The sequence below is a fragment of the Haliotis asinina genome, chromosome 1 (assembly GCF_037392515.1).
Source record: "Haliotis asinina isolate JCU_RB_2024 chromosome 1, JCU_Hal_asi_v2, whole genome shotgun sequence".
Taxonomy (NCBI): Eukaryota; Metazoa; Mollusca; class Gastropoda; order Lepetellida; family Haliotidae; genus Haliotis; species Haliotis asinina.
Genome location: NC_090280.1, coordinates 53,508,160 through 53,530,746, shown reverse-complemented (window position 1 = coordinate 53,530,746; position 22,587 = coordinate 53,508,160). Strand labels below are relative to the sequence as shown.

Below are 22,587 nucleotides of genomic sequence, written 5' to 3'. Positions count from 1 at the left end.
CATTTATGCCAGTGACTGCTGGGATGTACTGGATGTTAAATAATTGTTTGCTGCTAAGGGGCTAGCGGGCAAGTTGCTACTTCCAGCTTTCCAGCTTTCCTATGACACAACAGCAAGTTCTGTAGAGGGTAATATTTTATTTACAAGAACAATGTTCTGACACACACATGGAACACACCCGACCTCAATTTCTAGCAGCATGATAGAAAACACAGGCCAGCAGCAAGTATAGTTGGCACTTATGGAATGGCTACGCGGCTCAAATGTTATGCTGTTTGGATTCAAACCTTGTTTCTCCTCAGCAAACAAACACACTGTCTACAGGGCTAATATCTGCCAACTCTTGAATGAATATTTTCCTGCTGAGGTGACTAGCTGCACCACTGGTTTCAGTATCATAAACATTTCATCCATTCCAACCAGTGAATACGTGAAATAATACCAATTACATTTAATCAATATGTATCGAAAGTTCTACTACAACATTCGTCCCTAACCGGGTAAAAATAAACTTAATACAGATATGTACACATAAATCATAAACGTCAGCATAAAAAAGATATACTTACAGAGTAAACTAAAGGAACATATAGCAATAGTGAGTGAAGGAGTATCCAGGCATTAACAGGGTTATAAAAAGTATTCCAGATTCATGTCAGATTAATGTAATGCAGTTCACATTAACAGGATCCTAACAAGTGCAAGGGACTCAACAACACTGTACAGTGCATTATCTCATAAACAATTGTGTCTTTGTGAACCACACAGGCAGCTGTAATACAGAATTATGACTTCTGCAACAGTGCTATGGGGACTGCCCAGGGAACCTCACCCAACTATGTCTTTAACATCCATACAACCAAATAACAATGTCTGTTGTTCCAGCAACGAGTGTTCAATGCGAGTCCACAGAAACACTATGGGGTGCTCATGCCATAGAACACTGGCAGACTCACATCAGATCTGAAATTTTCAACTCACCTATCAACATTATGGCAAGAGTCAAAATTCACAACCTCATTCACCTGTTTTAAATGTTCCCTTAATTTTTCTATCAGTATATCCAGCTATACATGAAACATTGTTGACACACATCCCCCAGATAATACATGAATGATAAAAGATTATATATTCAGTGACTGACTGACATTGTCTTCTTTTTCACAAGTGCAGGTGTCCTCCCAGGTTCAATGTCTGTTGTTTAACATAACTGAGTAGTCTATCTTAACATAATTGAGTAGTATATCTGCCTTGATGGATCTGCCTGACGACTGAACCAATGTTTCAATCCATTTCCACATGGTGAAACCCATTAGCAACTAGCATGGCACTCACATGAAAGTAAACACCTGCAAGAACTAAATGCCATACCCATGAAGATGTGAGTTAGAATTTGTCTTTAGCAAGCCAAGCTTCTTGTAAAATGCGACAAACAGTATCGGGATGTCAGGCTTGCCAACTTGGTTGACACATTTCATTTTATCCCAGTTGCGTATATCGATGGTCATGCTGATGATCACTAGACTGTCTGATCCAGACTTGATTACTTACAGCTGCGGCCATATGTCCAGAATATTGCAGATAGCAGTGATAAACAATAAACAAATCCAAAACTAAATCCCACCTTCACTAAATGTGAAGAATGTGAAGTATTCCCGCAATGAATTCCACCAGTACCTTGTATTGATAACACAGGGTGTATAAGTATCCATACAATCAACTGCTATGGTTCTCATGTGACATTATAACTCAATAATTCAATAATTGTAACAAAATTCAAAGATTTCATCATTAAGCAAGAAGGCCATGAACTGACATGTACTTTCTCACAAATAATGTTGCATTTATTAAATATCTAAATGCTTACACAATGTAGTTTTCAGTCTGTAATTATAATGTAAAACAGAGCCACATTTGATATAAAGTGCATTTAAAGACCATGTTTCATGCAAATCACCAGATGGACAATACAAATGATTCTATAAAACATGATAGAACAGAATGTAATTCCTTTCTACAAAAACAGTTCAGTCATAAACAAAATATTTTACATCACATAAATAATAGTCAAAGCATCAAGAGTAAGTCCTTTCAATGGAAACTGCTTCAACCCTATAAACAGTCAACCTTGTCTTATTTTGCCACTTAATGATGAGCACAAGGCAGGGAAACAGAAAGTACTATGCTTTAAAGTGTTTTAGTATAACCCAGTGAGGGAAGCATGAGACTGTTTGGTACAATGATAGATAACACAATGAATAGAGCTGCTTTGAGAGCATTCACAGAAATCTCTTATGCTTCAAGAGTGAACAGAAACATTACGAAGGTGTTCTTGTTTTTTTATCCCAGGACACAGACCCCCATGAAAGATGGACATTCCGTTGGAAGAATAGCACAATATGCAAGGCAAGTTAATTGACAAGTGATCCTCCCAATTGCGTAAATCAGTTGTCATGACATTAATCACTGGATTGCCTGGTCCATGCTTGAATGTTTACAGATTGTATTACTGAAATAATACTGAGTATTACCGGCACTAAACAACAAACACACAATAAGATCAGATTCAGGCATTTGGCCACCCATTCATCACAATATATATATATGGAAATGGAAGAGTCCAGACAAGCATGGTTTGACTGAATGGTAGTTTTCAGAAAAAATTAAATGTTTCTCATGCACATTTTTTTCAAAAATGATGAGGGCGGTAGGATGTTTTAAAACATTTTTGATAGAAAAAAGTAACGAGGAAGGAACACATTTTTTCTCTCTCAGAAATACAGCTTGGGAAGTTTAGCATGTGTTAATGAGTTGTAGATTCAGTCACACTCGTTCTTACAGACACTCGTCCTTATAGTGGACAAAAGGACTCGGCCAGGATGCGTCAAAGTAAACATTATATTTTTAAATGGCAATGACAAATTGCTACACTCACACAAAAGTGATGCGCCGATGCCCGAGAAACATTTCACTTTTTTTTATTTGGCCTAATACATTATATCTCCTGACATATACCGTATTTATCATATCAGACATGTGACAAAAGGGATCTTGCTACAAGCACACAAGTCACTGCAGCAGAGGTCTTTATTATTAACAGCTTTCATAACCATGAACTTTATAGTTGTGAGTGAGATTGTGAAAGGGTTTACTTCAACACCCATTTGAACAGTACTTCAGTAATGTCCATGAACCTAATGTGAAGTGGGACAAAAACCCAAACAGAAGCATGTTAGAGCAATAATTGAGCCAAAACGAACCAGCAAAAGAGTTACAAAAGATCAAAGACTACTGGAATGCCTAAGGGAAATAACTCCAAACTGCAAATCGCAACACCTCAAATTATTGCCCGAGATTGTAAAACACATCCACACCTATGTGCTTCCAGTAGCCTGTTTACTCAATATATCTATCCATCTAAAACTCCCAATCCCTTATCCTGAACACATCCTCCTAAGTCCTAAATGTCAAATGGCAACATCAGACCTCAAGGTCAAACAGCAAATGTTAGCATCCACTGATGTCCTTCTGCTTCTTTCTATGGAACCGAGTCTCTACTGGGTCAAACCCTCTCTCTGAAGCTCCAAACACTGCCCAGTGAGGAGTTGGGGCCATATAGTCCTCTGCTGTAAATGTTTTCTGGCCTCCTGATTGGTTGTATTCTGCTATGAGCTGGTGAAATCGAGAATAGTCTATCCATGTCCACCATTCTTCCTTGATCTTGAACTGTAAGAGAAGAAGATTGTTTGTAAGTACCTGTGCCTACCTTAATAAGGTACAATCTTAAGCGTACTTGCTTGACTTCGTGACAAGCATTGAGAACATTATAGACACACTTGGCCTTAAATCAGGAACAGGACCCCGTATCACAAAACACATCATTGCACTATGACTGTTGTACAGCCTATACAGTAACATAATGATTTAGTGAGTTTAGTTTTACATTGCACTCAGCAATATTCCAGCTATATGGCAGCTGTGTATCAATAATCGATAATCAAGTGATCAACAGCATGAGCATCGATCTACCCAAGTGGGAACAGATGATGTGTCAACCAAGTCAGTGAGCCTGACCACCCAATCCTGTTAGTCGCCTCTTATGACAAGCATGGGTTACTGAAGATCAATATCCTAACTAGGAGCTTCACGAGTTCAACTGTGCCATAGATGTATGGCAGTCCTACCATCTGGAAAGAAGGAAAGAAGCAAGACAGTCCAGCCAGTCCTTCATCGGTCACATGACCCACCTTTGTGTGTGCAATGAGTATACAGTTGGAGTGTTCATGTTCGGAAGCTATTTCGTAGTCTGGCAGAGCATCTGCAAGTTGTTGTACAAAACTAATAACCTCCTGGTGCCAGGGGACGTTGGCCATCGTTAGACTGGAAGCTTTGGACTCTCCACAATAGGTCACGCCCTGGAAACAGATAAATTTGAGCAAATTTATTAAAGTGATTCTGTGACATCTTATTGGCTCACATAGCCATGTTTCTGTTACCATAAGCTGAAACAAATTTCTAACACACCCACTGAAGATAAATGATTCTTGATTGGTAGGTAATAGAACAGGTGGGGTTTGTGTTGCATCATTGTGCAGAATGACATTAATTTCAAATTTTCAAATGTTTACATTCTCCTACCAGGCTGTGAAGTCATCATTGATCATCTTGATGCTTTCAATATCTTTAGGATTTACAGAGATCTAAACATGAGACATCATGTAAATACTGTGGAAATCCACATCACCAATGTGAGCACATCTACAGTGGAAGCTGTCATTCAGTGGAACTGGCACTCACTGGGCAATAAATGTGCAAGCTGTGGATGGGACTGAGATTTTGCGCCAGTGTTGACAACTTACCAGACTGGACAGATGCCGGTTTTGACAGCTTCCACTGTATGTCTCTTGTGCCTGATGTGACTAATACTGCTCATAGCCTACGCTCAATTCTGTACAACACAGTTGAACGACTCCAATGCAGTGTGACAGTTCCGATCAAGAAAACGGGGCAGTGCGGCTTTGTCTTCTCATGAAGATCACTAAACTATTTCCTACCTTGACCTCGATGAAGTCTGGCTGTCCCAGGGACACGAGGCTAGCATAGTTCTTCACTTCATCAGTGTTCCAGGCCTTGACCAGGGTCAGTCTGTACACAGTTCTCTGCCCCTTGCTGCCCAAAGCCTCAAGACTATCCAGGAATCGCTGCCAGTAGTCCCGGAACAGTGGGCGGTCAATCTTCTTCAGGCTCTCTTTGGTGCTGGCATCTACACTCACATACAGCTGAGTGACTGGGCTCAGGTCCCTGCCATACATTAAAACGTACTGTAATTGTTTGGGTCTTTTTGTATAACACCACACTTGGAAATATTCCAGATGTACAAGGGTTGTCTGTAAATGATGCAATGTGGTCCAGGATTGAGAGAACACAGTTGATTGTTCTCCGTGTCTGTTTATCTAACTCGAACCTTTTAGGCTACACATTTCAGTACTTCAGGAATCAAAGGTCAGTTAGGCCACGGCAGAGGGTTAATGCTAATATAGTGAACTGCTTAGACAAGTGGATATCTTCCTTGCTTACTTTATTGCATCTGGGAACTGAGCGTTGGTGACGAGGAAGGAGGAAATCCCCTTGCCATGGAGTAGATTGACAAACTTGTTGATCTCGGGGTACATGATGGGCTCTCCAACCAGAGACAATGCACAGTGTTTGGGCTCTAGGCCTTCAGCAAATCTCTCTGGCTGCACTCCAGGAACACCTTTGTATTAACAACTTTGTAAGTGAGGCAATTATCTCTTGAATACATTCCTTCTTTCAAATATTTGTACATAATGACATTGAGTTTACTTCTTCTGTGAGCAGTAACAAAGTTATCAGAGCTTGATGTTGAAGGAAAGCAGAAGTGATATTGAAGGAAAACAGACGTGATGTCAAAGGAAAGCAGAAGGGATGGGGAAGGAAAGCAAAGAGGTGTTGAAAGAAGGTGCCTAATGTTAGTGAGAATGTGGCTAGGAGACAATGTGCTAACTGACCCCGAAACTGCTTGATGAGATTGACATGGTTGTTGAGCGCCCCCTGGAAGATAGTGTCAGCATCATCCATCTTCCACTTCCACTCTGTACCAACTGGATTGGTGTGATGTCTGCAGAGACAAGAAGTCTCTCACAATACACACATAAATAGGCAAAACAGACAAGTAACAAACGCAAAACAGACATACTAGACACTAGATTGGCATGACACACACAAGTAAAAGACACAAAGAGATACAAATATTTTAAACAAACATAAAAGAAACACTAAGCAGACAAGTTACAAAACAACAAACAGCAGATGCTGATCAGGCACACAGAGGTGATTGGCAGAGACACAGCTTATGGGCTTACCTAATTGACATTCCCAGCAGGCACACATACTTACCTCCAACAGAAGATACATACACAAGACACACATACATATTTACCAGACATATATACAACATATTTCCCAAACACACACACACTCTCTCGCAGAAGACACACTCGCCACACACACAATACACTCACACAACTTCACAGAATAGAATCACAGTCACAAAGTCACACATATACACACAGAATCGACTCACAAAACCACACGTACACACATAATAGACTCACATACTCACGCCAACACACATACACAATAGACTCACATACTCAAACAGACACACATACACACACATAAGGCTCACATACTCAAGCAGACACGTACACACACAATAGACTCACATACTCAAGCAGACACACATACACACACAATAGACTCACCTACTCACGCAGACACACATACACACACAATAGACTCACATACTCACACAGACACACATACAATAGACTCACATACTCAAGCAGACACACATACACACACATAAGGCTCACATACTCATGCAGACACACATTCACAACAGACTCACATACTCATGCAGACACTCACAAAACCACTCACATGCTTACCTCCAGCAGAAGACACACTTGTTGGCACAGGCCAGACTGGGCGTTGTCTCCATACAGCGGTGAGATTCAATACCGTAGAATGTGTGCTTGTAGCAGCCTCCCCTGCCACGAAGCATGGACTGAGAAACAACAATGTCTGTCTTAGTTAACGGTAACTTCATGAAAACAGTCATCCTGCCATGGTTACATGATACTCGGTTCTATCCTTTCAGTGTTCATACTTTTGATTCAACTTTACAATTACGGCTGATGAAAACAGATCTCTTCACACACTTCGATATGCTTCCTTGACTGTCAAAATAAGGTCCATTGATGGCCATATGAGAAAAGAATTACCTACAATATACTTTACAATATTTCACCATATCTATATTACTTCCTTACTTACATAATGCCAGACAAAAGCACTTGGTTTGACATCTTAGATAAATTCCTGTTACAACAAGACAGTTTAACAAATATTGACTAATATTGGAAGGTAGTTGAAAACATTCCTGTCTTCTTCCAGCTGATGTTAATGAACTTTATAAATGGAATAAACAACAACAACAACAACAACAACAAAAACAACATGCATCTCATGCACAAGTCATTTGTAGCCAATTAAAACACTTGAACAGTGTCTGACCTTTGTCCATCTGCACAGTTTGACCCCTGAGTGTGAACCAATCAGCTTGTAGCCTTGCTTCTCCAGTGACTGTCGCAGGAGTGGTGTGATCATCTCCCTCAGCTCTGTGGATGACCCACCCTCATCCTCATCTTCCTCAACCTCCATCTGCTTCTTCTGAAAAACATCATCAACATGAACATAGTCTGGATTAAGCTTGGTATAGCTTGGAGCTAGTACATAATTAAAAACCTATTCAATGGATCAAGTCGAACTCATTTCATTCTCCAAGGGATTATCCAACCCAAGCTGTCAGTAGGTTCACAGTTACCGGGTACCCATTCACTGCTCGGCACACTGATGTTTATATCCATCAAGATCAGTTCAAGGGGGCAGTACCTATGCTACTGTATTTCACTGTTAGACAGTAACCACAAACCCTGAGTAGTCCATACCACAATCAACTATGTAAGAACTTGGCATGTCCACTTAACCCCCTGGATGCCACAGGGACATATATGTCCTTCCTCTACATACCTCACTTGGAAGTCCAATAAAATTCTAAATATACCACGCATATATAAATACTTCACAGTTTTGAATTCTGCGGAAAATTCCCACTTTCTTGATACCATCCACTATTATCTCAGGCCAAGCTAAAGTGCTTAAAATCGCCTTTCAAAATAGGCTTCATCGTAAATGTCGCCATTTTTCAAACTGTACAAAATCGAGATTCACAGCGTTATTTGCAGTTTGTTTTGAAATGTGAAAATCGGATAATTACTGGGATTAATGAATTTCAAAAACAGCATATTAATGATCACTGATATCAAGTTTTCATGTAACCAGGAATGATAATTCTGAAACGTCACCGATGTACCCAGAATCGGTTGGGATGTTTTCAAAAATGCACTTACACGAACGCCGAAGTGCGCTTTCCGCCATATTGGATAGTGTTTACAAAATCACGTTTCGAAAAGGCCGGTATTGAGAAGCCTATTACATCATGTATACTTCATAGTTAGCTACGACAAATGCATCATTGAACTCCCCATGCATCTTAGAATCAAATTACAAATGGTCTTTGTCACCAATACCAACTGTCTAGACAAAACGAAACAATATATACTTTGTATGAAAACGAACGCTGTGCTCGAAAGACAGCGCTTGACTGAAATGTAAACAAAGAAAAATTCCAATTTTACACTGCCGAGCATTTTCGGAAATTTTCCAACATCCAGCCCTCTAATCATTGCTTACAATGGCTCAATACGCTTAGTATATTCAGGGGAAGAGTATCGTGGCAAAAAATAGCAAATTGAAAATAGATACAATGAAATAATTTGGTAATTCATAAGAAACTTTTAGTGCAGCATGACGCCATGACTGACGCAAAATCACGCAGAACGACAACGGTACTTATCGGCATTTCTGGCTTCTTCCGTCATTTACAATGTAAACGATAAGAACATATAACAATACACAGATAGTCAGAATAATTCTGATTACTTACATCTCACATTTATGTACAAAAGATCCCTGAAACGAGGAAAACGTCCTCGCAAAATCTTGCGTACCCTTGCCAGCGAAGCCGCCATTTTGAAAGAAATCGGTCATCAGTAGTGATGTCACACGTCAACATTGTTCCACATATTAGGCAATTTCTTTGAGGTGAAGGTCGGTTGAACAAGAGTAAACACAATGTCCATACCATTCCGATTGCACTTTTAGTATTGTGATGTATATTTTGCGCATCGTTCAGATATTTTTTCATGAAATTGATTTCAGTATCTACATATATCCATGTTCAACACCATATCATGTGTGGATATAAGGTATCCGTTTTTCATTCTTTGAAAGCTTTTGATTGTTTGAATAATATTTACATGGGAAATTGACTCAGTAAATGTACTATACCACATTTTAAGCCTCTACACAAGTGTTGGAAGATCACACGTAGCCATTACTGCAACATGTGCTTTAGTTCCCGTCATGTGCAATATTCAATACGTTGGGACAAATATTGCAGTTTCATATGAACAGGTTAATAAACAGCGATTTACTTCCAACTTATAAGTAAAACGGATAATACTAATGAAAATGATTTGTACATTTTATCAAATTTAGGAGCACACATACTACTACTTAAAGGAATTGTCTTGTTCATTGTATTGGTTTGTGTCGTTTTTATAGACAAAACTATTATGAATATTAATTGACCAGGTGCGAGTTTGTCAAAACGTTTCATGATTCATTATCATTGTTTTTCGATAATAAAGTCAATTCAAATGCGATTAAGATATATCTGATGGCAGAATGTCTAACTCAAACAATATTTACGCGGAAATTGTTAAAAATATATAAATCAGATCAAGTCTTAATTTGGACAAGCCTTACGTCCATTTTCTAATACTTCTTTACTGAAAAAGCGATCTCTTTATACCTTTCATTGCATACTTATGAAGGGAATTGATTTCATAATCATGAGAAGAAAAGTCTTTTTCCTAAATGAATATTCAGGTGTTGTGAAATTTTCATTTACGCTAAATTGATGCTAGGCAGGTGCGCGTGTTGCTCACAATAAGATATGTAGTAAAACCGTGTAATTGTTGATATATTCAGGACACTATTTCAGTGATAAAACCATTCATTTTATATTTTGGCTAAAAAGTGTTGAATTCTGACACAGAAGCCGAGATCTTTTACACATTGAGTAGAAATTAGGTTAGATATATACTAATCAGCAACCAGAGTAGTCTTTTTCCGACGTCACAAAATGCACAAAACATGCTGTGACGTCAACTAAAATGTCGCATTATTTTCAGTTATTTCATTATGTTTGAAAATGTGGCTGTTAGTCCGTTAATAATGATGGAAAATTAATAAAAATACATCTACACAAACAGGAGAATATGGGAATCTAAGAACTAATATATGTATCGGATAGGGACATCCAAATCGCTATTGCCTGCTTTTTGATGTAGTACATTTCCATCTTTTCTTACAAAATGTGAAACTACCAAAAGGTATCCTCTCACATTGGGGAAATTTGTATTGGAATAGTTTGGTTCACTGTGAACAAAACATCACGAAAATATACTGTCCATATCCACAGCAAATTCTCTTCATGTGATCGGAGTTACATTGACCTAATGTAAACCATAGCTGACTTATGCCCCCTTGTCTTAATACGTGCATGACCTCTCTATCGACGTTTGACGTCATAGTAGAAAATCGATTTTTGACATTTATTGCGGGTCATTTTTGATTTTGCGAGTATGACGTTATGCATTAGCACATGCATCCATTTCATATACACTTATGTCGTTCAGATATCAAGCCGTATTTTCTTCGCTCACACTTTCTGTAAAGATGCAAAATTAAAAAAATCGTAGCAGAGTGCTTTTATTGGTGCACGATAAAAAACTGAGAAATTTACTGTTTTTGAACACACACAAAAGTTTTGGACAACTTTTAGCAGTGTCTATTTCTCAAACCCCTGAGGTAGCCGCAATTATATTTATACCAACGGATAGGAAATTAAATATTCTACATGTCTGTGCAATTTCATAGCCGTACGCGGATACAGGACCACGCGAGCGCAAATCTCGCACAACGTTCACTTTTCAAACCTTACGAAAATGTGCTCCTGAAAAAAAACTCGGCATCCAGGGGGTTAAAGTGAAGAGTGACCTCAGCCATGTACATGCACAGGAATATGTGTCGTAACAGACACAACAAAAATGTCCATGCTGGTAACACAGGTACCATGTCCCATGTGACAACAAAGACACAGGTACCATGTCCCAGGTGGTAACACAGATACAAGTACCATGTCCCAGGTGATAACACAGTGACATCTACCATGTCCTAGGTGTTAACACAGGCATGGTTACTATGCCCCAGTCACCATGTCCCAGGATAACACAGCCACAGGTACCATGTCCCAAGTGATAACACAGACATTGGTAGCATGTAGCAGGTGATAACACAGACACAGGTACCATGTTCCAAGTGATAACACAGACATTGGTACCATGTCCCAGGTGATAACACAGGCACAGGTACCATGTCCCAGGTGATAACACAGACACTGGTACCATGTCCCAGGTGATACAACAGACACAGGTACAATGTCCCAGGTGATAACACAGACACTGGTACCATGTCCCAAGTGATAACACAGACACTGGTACCATGTCCCAGGCGATAACACAGACACAGGCACCATGTTTCCGGTGAAAACAGACTTGCTTCTAGTCAAGATGTATCAGTGTGTCATGCTTACCTTCTTGATGTTCTTCTTCATCATCATCCCGAGGTCCTCCAGATCAACGATCCCTGCTTTAGACTTGGTCGTACCCGTCACCTTCTCGTCCTCGCTACTGGTTTCAAACAAAATCTGAAGTAGAGAGCACACACGTTAATGTCATGAGAAAGGGGCTTGTGTAGCACGTATGAATCAAGAGCAATAAGAAGTTCAGTAATATGTTGTAAATTAACACAGTGGAAAGTGAAAATCAAATCTTCTCCCACTATCCACTATTCACCCAGGGTCTACCTTACCTTCATCTTAGCGCTACAACTATCTTAGGCTTATGTTGGAGAATGGGAGTTACAATCATTGTAGCGCTAAGATCGCTTTGTGCGAGTGGGCCATGGTGTTTCTTTTTATCTTTCTATCAGTAGTTATTGTGAAATAGCCAACCACCTCCAAGGATGCTTGATTGGCATTTTATAAGATGCTGTTTGATGAACATAATGAATTTTCTGTACTTCATCTTGTTATATCCTTTGATATGTTTCAGGGTCTGCTCAGCCTCGTCATCAGGTACAACTAATAAACAAGTTAACTAGTGAGTTAACTGTTACGTTGCATTTATGACATCACAGGGCCAGAACGACGTAAGAAATGACAACGCAATACATATGGACGTCATAATGGATACAGCTAACATGGCTATCAGTAACATATTGTACTGCATCGTCATGCATACTCTTTCTAAGAAATGTCATATGTTATGAAGACATATTTGTTTCACCAACCTCGTCGCTGCTGCATTCTCCCTCGCTGCTGCAGGTCTTCCCATCAGCCTCTGCTGTGTCTTTTGTCTTGACACACGCACACTTGCCACCACACTTCTCACCCACGCACCGCTTCACAGTTCGTCCATTCAACACTGGCCTTGCAGCCTTCACAAACTGTCTCTTCCATGCCTGGAAATCTTCTTCCAATCCTATAAACCACAGCAAACTCATTCCCTAAATAACACACTTCTAGAAAGTACATATCTAGAGAGAACAAAAATATTGACAGAATTACATATTTCGAGGGGAGCAGTACTTCCCCTAATCCCTCACTTTTGGATCCACATATGACCAGCCACAGGATACTAGCCACCTCCTGTCCTAGACTAACGCTTCGTCTCTCCATACATTTAACTGGACAGGAAGAAATAATCCCATTCAAATTGAAAAGGAGGTCCATTGAGTCCCGAGATTCAGAACTTGTGTCATTACGGGCTTGAGAATTGCAGAAATGGCTCATCAGACGGGAAAGTAATGTGGTTTGAGGATCGTGAGACCAACTATAGGAATCTCTAAATGAAGACAAGAAGCGAATAATGATAACCTTTCCCTCACTGGACTCCTCACAGGTAGACTGGCATATGACACTAAGGACTTGTGTCCTGGAATTCACACAGTGAAACCAGAGTGCGAAACAATTTCCAAAATTTGAAAACCAGTCAGGCTAGCTATGTCTGAAAGCTACTAGCCCACACAATAATTCACAAACCCGAAATTTATAATGTAGGCATGAGTTCCATCATAAAGCTGCTCATATGATGGACATTTTCATCAGGTCGTAATCTTACATGATGTACAAGTGTATTATAATTTACCATGTCGGAGAGAGTGACATTTACAAAATGGCCCCAATTCACTTGCAAGTTGGGCCTGTGACTTTGGAGATTTACCGGCCTGACTGGATTTCTCCTAGCCTCTGGCTAGTAGGCCAGTGGCTACCCACACCCACACACTGAGAGACCCGCATGGACTGTTGTGTATACTCTGCCTGAGATTTCCAAATGAATGTTAATGGATGTTAAAACACCAAGTTAAAGGATGAATGAGTTAGTGAACAAGGTTGGTTTAACACCAATTTAAATGTCACACATCACAGTTGGTCACCTTAATGTAGAAGGAAAGCCCCAAGGGATGTTAGATGTTCACCACTCTGGTGAAACCTAAGAGAAAATGTATGGTACTGAGAAACCTAATAACATTGGGAAGAGTTGGGAAGATCAGGCACTAGGCAATGAGACCACCAAACTCCCAATCCAGTATTGTGACCTCCAGGCTCGACTACGGTAACTCCCTGATTTCTGGAACAACCTCCATCAACACACTAAATGAGTATAAAACACAGCTGCACAAGTGGTAACATAACTAAAGCACATCACACTAGTACTAAACTGTGTCTACTCACTCCCTATCCATAAACGGATCAAGTACAAAGTCCTATCCATCAGCTACTCAACCATGCACAATCCTGAATCACCACAATATCTCAATGACCTCTTCTATCTCTACCCAGCAAACAGAACTCTCAGATCACAGGGCAACGACAGACTCTAAGACAGAAGTAAGGATCAGTCTTCTCAACCAATGCTCCTTTTCTCTGGAACTCTCTTCCTATCAACCTTAGATCCTGCACATCACTGGTCTCTTTCAAGAAACAACTGAAAACCTACCTATTTCCACTGAGCCTGTACAAGCACCATTGAACAGCTATGGCGCTCAACAAGTGCATTACTTTTATTATTATAGAAACATTACAGGTGTCAGCTGGGAATCCACCCACAAATGTTGTACGATTTAGGCCAGCCCACGGGATAGAACTCTGTTGCCATCGACGACCATGACACTTGTGTCCATTGAGTAAAACAGACATCTTCCTGTTTGGAAAACCCATGGATTACAGCTGACACTGCAATACATTGACACAGTGTCTGCTTGTGTCTCATTTACCTGCATTTTCACTGTTTGCCACATTTTCATCTCCTAGTCCAACAGATTCAATTCTGAGTGCAGAAAGATCCCTTAACCATGCGTCCACATTCTTGGCTACCTGTAACAGAATTAAGTCATGAAGTCCTGCAAGTCTGTATCAATATAAAAGACAATGAAAAGGTCTTTATGGGTGAAATGAAACTACTAAGTTTTGTTAGCATAAGCAGTGTAATGAATAATGCTGAGTCTAAGGTAATTAGACTGAGCTATAAGCATGTCAAATTTGAATGACAGACCTAAAGCTTATTTTCAAATATCAAAACTGACAATTACTTCACATTCAATAGTGGTCATACTGCTAGTCAAACACCAAGAGAGCATTCATCCTATTTGACATCAAAGGAATTTATCAAAAATTCTGTTGAACATTTAATTTTTCACCTTATTAAAGTTTTCTGTATACAGTGAGTTTCCCAGGCCAAACACAGCATAGTGCAGGCCCTTAAGCAGCGTCTTCTGGACACGGAAGTCAGAGGCGGTTTCCTGCAGCCATTTGTAGAACCACTCAGTGCCCCCTGGTGGCTTCCCATCAGTGTAGGTGGAGATAATAAACACACACAAATGGTCGGTCTGAAACACAGTTATGTTACTCTTAAAGAAATAAAATATAACACTGCAACACAAACATCACAATAATTCTGGTATGGAATAGAGATTATGAAATCAGCTTGAGTGTCATACTGTTATTTTCTGCTATCTGGGAGGAGGAGAATAAATGGAATTGTTTTGTATGGAAAACTGATTTTAATGAAATAGTGGATTGCATAAAGTTCAAGTACAGAATAGGGTTACATGACTAACACAGACAGAGTAGATAAAGACTCATTTCGTAACATGTCATTCCTCCACATACTAGTCTGTTGTATTCCTGGGGACCCGTGAAGGTCCTAGGGTAGAATAGGCCTTCAGCAACCCATGCTTGCCATAACAGGCGACTATGCTTGTTGTAAGAGGAGACTAACGGGATCGGGTGGTTAGACTCACTGACTTGGTTGACACATGTCATTGGTTCTCAATTGCGCACATCAATGCTTATGTTGTTGATCACTGGACTGTCTTGTCCAGACTCGATTAATTACAGACCGCCGCCATATAGCTGGAATATTGCTGAGTGCGGTGTAAAACTAAACTCACTCACTCACTCATTGTATTCCTGGGTGACTCAGCTGAATGAAAATACAAAACAGTTGAATCGAATGTGGACTGAGTGAAAACTTTTAAAATGTTAGTTGGTTGGTTAACACTGCACTCACACAATATTCCAGCTATATTGGTGGCGGTTGGTAAGTAATCAAGTCTAGACCAGACAATCCAGTGATCAACAGAATCATGCATGAGTATCAATCTACTCATTTGGGATATGATATCGTATATCCAAGTCAACGAGTCTGATGATAAGCACGGGTTGGTGAAAATCAATGCCAACCCATATCATCTTGTGTACCTTTGAAACAGGACAGAATGATTTACCATTACCTCTTCAGAGAGGTCATCTTCTGGGTCATAGGTCTTGAGATCAACAGTTGATGTTTGATAACCTTTGTCTTCTATATCTGCAGCCAAGACCTCGGCAAATTTCTGAAGAACAATAAGAACAAATGCATTAGTAATTTATTACCCTGCGAAACATGTTTCAGATCTGAGCAACATAAAACTGGTAATTTTAAAAACTGTAAACATCATAAGTTTTGACAGTGAGTGAGTGAGTTTAGTTTTACACTACACTCTGCAATTTTCAGGCTATGTGGAAGCAGTCTGCAAATAATCTAGTCTGGACCAGGCAATCCAGTGATCAAAAGCATAAACATCAATTGTGAATCAATGACATTTGTCAACCAAGTCAACGAGCCTGACCACCCGATCCCGATCCTATTATGACAAGCATAGTCACCTTTTCTGTTTTGATAGTCAATTAAGAGAGCAAGTTTTAGACTTACACCACTTTGGGCAATATTCCAGCAATATCACGGCGAGGGACACCAGGAATGGGCTTCACACACTGTACCCATGTGAGGCATCGAAATCAGATTTTCAGCATGACCTTCAGCTACCCCAACCCCTGATAGTCAGTTAAGAATTGATGTTGTATTTGCTGATATTCCATTTGGCAACCACTGCCATTCACCCATCCAAGTCAATGACCAGTCACGAAGATTAACAAAAATTTCAAAATGACATCTCTGGTATAATTGATGTTTAATTAACAGTGGCAACTACTACAGTGACCCATGGTTCCTGACATACTCTGAAAGTTGTCATATGGCACTTGAACTATTACAACCTTTGCGTTGCCTGTTTGTGTCCCATAGAAAATCTTCAATTTTCGTCTCTCCCTCTGTTTTTTTCTTGATTTGGTCTTCTCAGCCGGTTTTTCAGCTCCTTCTTTTACAACATCATTTGTGGCATAGTCCCGCACTGCTTTCTGCACATGGGAACAATAGAAACAGTGTTAGCTACCATAATATACAGACTAAAAGACAATGCATTTCGTCAACATTTATTCATATACAGTCGTGCCCCATTTATCCGAACCTCAGATATCCGGAAAACTCACCATCCGAACGAAAACTACTTAAAACGAATTTACAAAGTTGTAAAATTACTCACTTATCCGGAAATCCGGTTTCCGTAACTGTATGGTCATCTTCACATACAAAATACAAAACACAAAACTATGTGCATTTTTTGTCATGTATATCCGGATGGTTGAGCACCTGTATGTTTACACACGCGATTACCGATTATTCCAGGAATATCACGGTCGGGTACACCAGAAATGCCTCACTCACAATATCCATGTTGTGAATCGAACCCGAGTCTTCGGTGTGACAAGCAAACACTTTACCCACTAGGCTAATCCCACCGCCAACCCCAGTGTTCACGAATGGTGTTCCAAAGTAACAGGACATTGGGCCCTGTAAGTTTCAGATGTCTATCTGACCCACTGAAAATTCAAAGAGCCCATAGAAAAAAATTGAACACACATTTCAGATTTAATATTGCTTAAAAAGGGCAATGAAATAATTAACATTATATAATAACAAACATAAGATTTACAAACAGCAAACAAGTGTCACATGCCACAAATAACAACTTCAGAAAAAGTCATTGTGAAATATTTTGTCAGACACTGGGGCCAGCAGGTTTGTGACTTCTATCTGACCATTGGTGTATCTGCTGGACTTGTCAGAGGGTCAGATGGTATTCGTGAACACTGCAACCCTGATGGCTTTGGCATCAGGTAGCAGATATTTACAGGAGTCATGGTTAGAAAATGTATCAAAATCATAACACAGCACTGAATGGATTAATGGCACGACCAAATCAGGCCATCCATTGCATCTTTCACTCCCAACCTTTATCCTGGTTATGGGAACATTGACTGATCTCACCTTGATATTGATCTCACCTTGACAATGATCTCACCTTAACACTGATCCCCCTGCTTCCACTGTACAGCAGCCACACAAGACAGGCAGTGGCCAGCAGCACAGTCCACACAGGGAGGCACAGGTACTCGGACACCTGGCTTGTCAGGAACTTCTCCAGCATGGCTATCTACTGCAACAACCAGGGTAACACTAATTACTTTTGTTTTCTAAGAGCACAGTATTGTCAGATGGTATATTGCGGACATCATACATTTATACATCACTCTCACTATAGCAAGGGCATTCCTCAGACATTGTCAACAGTAAATCAGATGGCTTGTTTTTGAGATATAGTTATAGATTGGAGACATGTTTTGGAGCAATTTGTGTAAATAGTGAGGAAACAACAAATGTACCTTTGCCAGGTGAGGTGAGGTAAGATGAGGTTTAACGTCGTACTTAAGAATATTTCATTCATATCATAACGTGCATGTGTTTGTTTGTGTAGCTGCTTGTACTCGCCAATCTGTTTTTGTAGTGCTAGCCACAGTGACACATATCTCACTCAGACATGTTATACTGACTCCGGGCCGATCAGTCCTTGTTATACCATGAATGCCTGGTGCCAGGGCCCAACAAATGCTATATTTTGGTATGACATGGATGGGAATTAGCACTGTAATCTTACACTCTGCTGATGGATGCTCTGAAAACTATACCATGAAGCAGTTTCCTTGGACAGAGTAAAACCTCTTTTAAGTATTATCTTATGAAACCCATTGACTGTCTCTCATGATCATACTCATAGTATCAGTTCTGGTTGAATTTGCCACTACGAGCTATCTTGTACCTAAATCAGTGGTATTTTAAAGCAAGTTTCACAGGTTGGCAAACAGGCACAAGAAACAACATCTCCTAGTGTTCTTTGTTGCGATAACTCATAGTAGCAAACTTGGCCAGACGTTAACACTATGCACATACTCGTGGCAGCAATCAACGTCTTAAAGGGGCACTGATGCGGATTTCTGTGGACTGGTCTAAACTTTTGTTATTGTTTTTCTCCCGTGAGTACCCGGATGATATCCCAGAATTCGTAACTGGTTTGTGACCTCTGCTGCGCATTCCGTAAGCGCAATTGATAGTTTAATTATAGACAGATCAACTTAGGTGAAGTCATTTTTACTTCATTACAAATGTATTATGAAAACAAATGAAACACTTTGAAGGTTAATCATCTGCCAGTGGTAGAAATGGTAAAAAACTATTAGGACGGAAAAATAACGAAGCCAATGTACGTCTCTATATTTTGTCTCATAACCCTAATTAGTTCATTGTCATATTTGTATGATTCTGAAAATTAATAAAAGAACACACGATCTGCTTATACTCATAGTAAATTTCTAACATAACAGCAACATTTATACTTTGTATAGATTGCCAATGTGGATCCTATTTCACACACGTATGCGATCTAGTGTGTGTTTTCTGTCATACAGATTCTGCTGAATGCTACAACAAATAAATTAAAACAAAATGCAAATAATGAATGTAAAACAGACTAATTTTATAGCAACAATGTCAGGCTACTACCTTGTTAAGGAATGTATCCATCAATATCCACGTAAAAGAAATCGTATTCCTTTCATCTGCAGCTGGTAAATAATCCTGCTCTGTGTCGTGTGTCTTACAACTGTCTAGTTTGCGAAAAAGTAATTTAGTTAAGCAATAATGAGCAATCAATCAATCAACGCAAGGGTGGTTAATTCTTTGAAGGGAGGATGTTGTTTTTGCACTCACTCTTTACGACAGGGTGTAGTCATCTACACACTCTGCCTTTTGACAAATCCGCTAGAAGATAAAAGTAATTAATCAGTCAGTGTGTTATTGGTTAATCCTTTGATCGATGTTTGTTTTTGTAACTCAGCAGATAAACCCTCTTGCATCACTTACATGCACATATTACATAACATACAATACATTTGCCATTACAGACCTTAATTTATAATGTTGAGTATTTACTCCAGACAAGAGAAATGCCAAATGGGAACCTTTGTTGAGTAACCGAAGTGGTGTTACTACTAATTATACCTGTTATAAATTCATTAATTGACCATCCAGAGAATGATGACAAATAACATGTGTAGGTTTACAATATCAAACGTGAGTTACAGCAAGGAAGATGCAATCTCTGTGTCGCATGCAGCCTGAAAACACTTATGGGCCAAAACTGTTTTGAGGATACCAACGGAATTTCGTTACATAAGGAATACACACAGGCATTTGTGTATTTGGGTAAATAGGTGAAATCAGGGTTTTTCTACGTAAGAAAATTTTCAGATTTCTCTACCAAAGGCAAAGTCATCGTTTTTTGTTTACAAATTCAGATAAATCAACTGTGTGTTTTTATTATCATAAATAATAAACCATTGTAGCTACCACAGCTACCCAAATTTACGTATGATATTTGCTATCACAGCTGATCCAACACTCAAAACTACCTCTATATATAAAGCTTTGCAATCTTCCGTACTGAAACAAATGGCTTTCTACATGAATGTAGACATCATATTTTCATGTAACATGATTAAATATCAAGGTTAAAAACACAGAAATAGGATCAAATTGGATCAGTAACTATACCATCCAAGCATCCGAAAAGAACTACACTGCTGGGATATTTGGTTACGGTCAGACAAGGAATACCATGGATATTTGTAAACAAATGGCATATGATGGGCATCCGGCCTCCTGACTGTTTAGGTGAAGAAATTCTGCTAATATGGACAGGAGCCCAGTTCCTTTGTCCGTCACGGTCGAAGGAGCGGGCGCTGACCAATTTGCGGTTTGGTTTCGTAATTAGACCCTTGGCGAGAAACATTATTCGCTCCGCATCAGTGCCCCTTTAAAAGCTGAGAATAAAGCTAAAAGTTAGGTTTGTTGATTATGATCATTATGTAAAGTCTAATCTTATTAGAAAACTGTATCAGCTGTCAAAGTCCACAGTCATCAATATTTGGCAGTAAAATCTATGGAAAGATTTCCGCTCATAACCCCCAATTTTTCCATCATTCCATGCCTAGAATTGAGGGTTTTTAATATTAGTATGTTGTTTAAACTTTTATGATGATATTACATCACTTGCTTTAATATAGAGATTACTTACCCAATTACTTTCATTTTCACTTCAGTACCAAACACCATTTTGACATTTCAAACGGGGGTTACATGTGGAACTCTGACCAGATATTTCTCGACAATGATGTTACACATTAACACGATTAAGAAACCGAAAATTCAAATCACAAGACACTTTTGGGAAATTAGAGCAAGCTGTATCAGACCACAGGACCGTTGATGCTTCGCAATCTGAATGTATCCACTACACAAAGGCTGTAAGTCTACTATTATTAAGTTGACGCGTACTGTGACCAAAACGTGCCAATGCCAAGTTGCCACGATTTGAATTTGGTCATTTTCAGATTTAAGTAAAGAGAAACTTAGCGAAATCATGTGACAGTCTCTGCATATATGTCCTCGAATATACGGAAATGTATTCGTTTTAATGTGAGACACAAGCAACTCACCTAGCTCCAGAACTATAGCGATTTCAAAACAATTACACAACTCGACACATGGAGGCCGCCATATTTGATATTTACCTTCAGAGTTGATTTTAGCATTCGTTTGAGGGTAGCCCAAATCTCCGCGGTCGAAGCACATGTGCCAGTGTCACACAGTTTATTGTTTGTACTTCCTTGTTTTAGTTTCAGTCCATGAAGTTGAATTTTTACCAAAAGTAAAACGAAGTGCGTTTAACACGGAAGACACGATCTATTCGCACACGTTTGAAGACGGCATAGGGTGATAGTGTTGATAAAATGATTGATTAACATTTATACCTCATATTTAAAATAATATACACACACAAATAAACGAAGTGCAAATCCCGACCTCATCAGCCTGATTTCAGCATTGATCTGTGGCAATCTAGATTTGCCATTTGCCACTTTACACTCGGGACTTGGGCTGTTATATTTGAATATATTCTCTTGAATATAATAGACAGGCACGTGTATAAAACTGAATTGCAAAAAGCGATTCTAATGGTCGCTTGGTCAATTGTCAATTCTAACACGTTTGGATAATCCCAATTCCAAACAAACACCACCACCCCACCCTCTGCCCCCGTCACTGAGTTGTGGGTTACCAACCTCGTCTGCTTCCAGCAACCCTGAAAATATATTTAAAATTAAATCCAGCTCAACTTTAGAAACAGTTGGCAATCATTTGACTTAGCTCCGATCACAGTAATGTTGATATATAAACATTTTGTGGATATACATTCTCACAACAGATAACTTTATTTATAGCACTAGCTGATACAGTGGAATAACAAGCAAGGATAAAATGTCTATATATCCTCGTAGATGTGCTCACGTTCAAAGCAGGCATGACACGTGCCATAACCACAGTGTCTGGAACCATTCGGAAATAGGCACCAGACTGTGGAATACGGAATACATCTGATGTTGTCAATTAACACAAGGCTTAGTATAATGCTCCA

General features: G+C 39.4%; 1 protein-coding gene across 3 annotated transcripts; it reads right to left on the bottom strand.

Moving 5' to 3' along the window:
- Positions 1 to 117: 117 nt before the first annotated feature.
- On the bottom strand, positions 118 to 21,686 carry LOC137293931 (S-adenosyl-L-methionine-dependent tRNA 4-demethylwyosine synthase TYW1-like). Of its 3 annotated transcripts, none has more exons than XM_067824794.1 (15): positions 21,608 to 21,686; positions 18,079 to 18,213; positions 16,934 to 17,074; positions 16,129 to 16,230; positions 15,034 to 15,222; positions 14,611 to 14,710; positions 12,625 to 12,815; positions 11,867 to 11,980; positions 7,600 to 7,755; positions 6,972 to 7,090; positions 6,030 to 6,139; positions 5,578 to 5,755; positions 5,055 to 5,301; positions 4,248 to 4,415; positions 118 to 3,726 (listed from the first exon to the last, which is right to left on the bottom strand). In XM_067824794.1, exons 2-15 carry the CDS (start codon positions 18,202 to 18,204, stop codon positions 3,508 to 3,510), a joined length of 2,160 nt encoding a protein of 719 aa, XP_067680895.1. In that variant the 5' UTR covers positions 18,205 to 18,213; positions 21,608 to 21,686; the 3' UTR covers positions 118 to 3,507. The 3 variants fall into 3 exon arrangements, with proteins under 3 accessions (XP_067680895.1, XP_067680903.1, XP_067680914.1); XM_067824802.1 differs by having other exon boundaries at positions 7,600 to 7,752; XM_067824813.1 differs by lacking the exons at positions 18,079 to 18,213; positions 21,608 to 21,686 and adding an exon at positions 17,442 to 17,465.
- Positions 21,687 to 22,587: the final 901 nt, after the last annotated feature.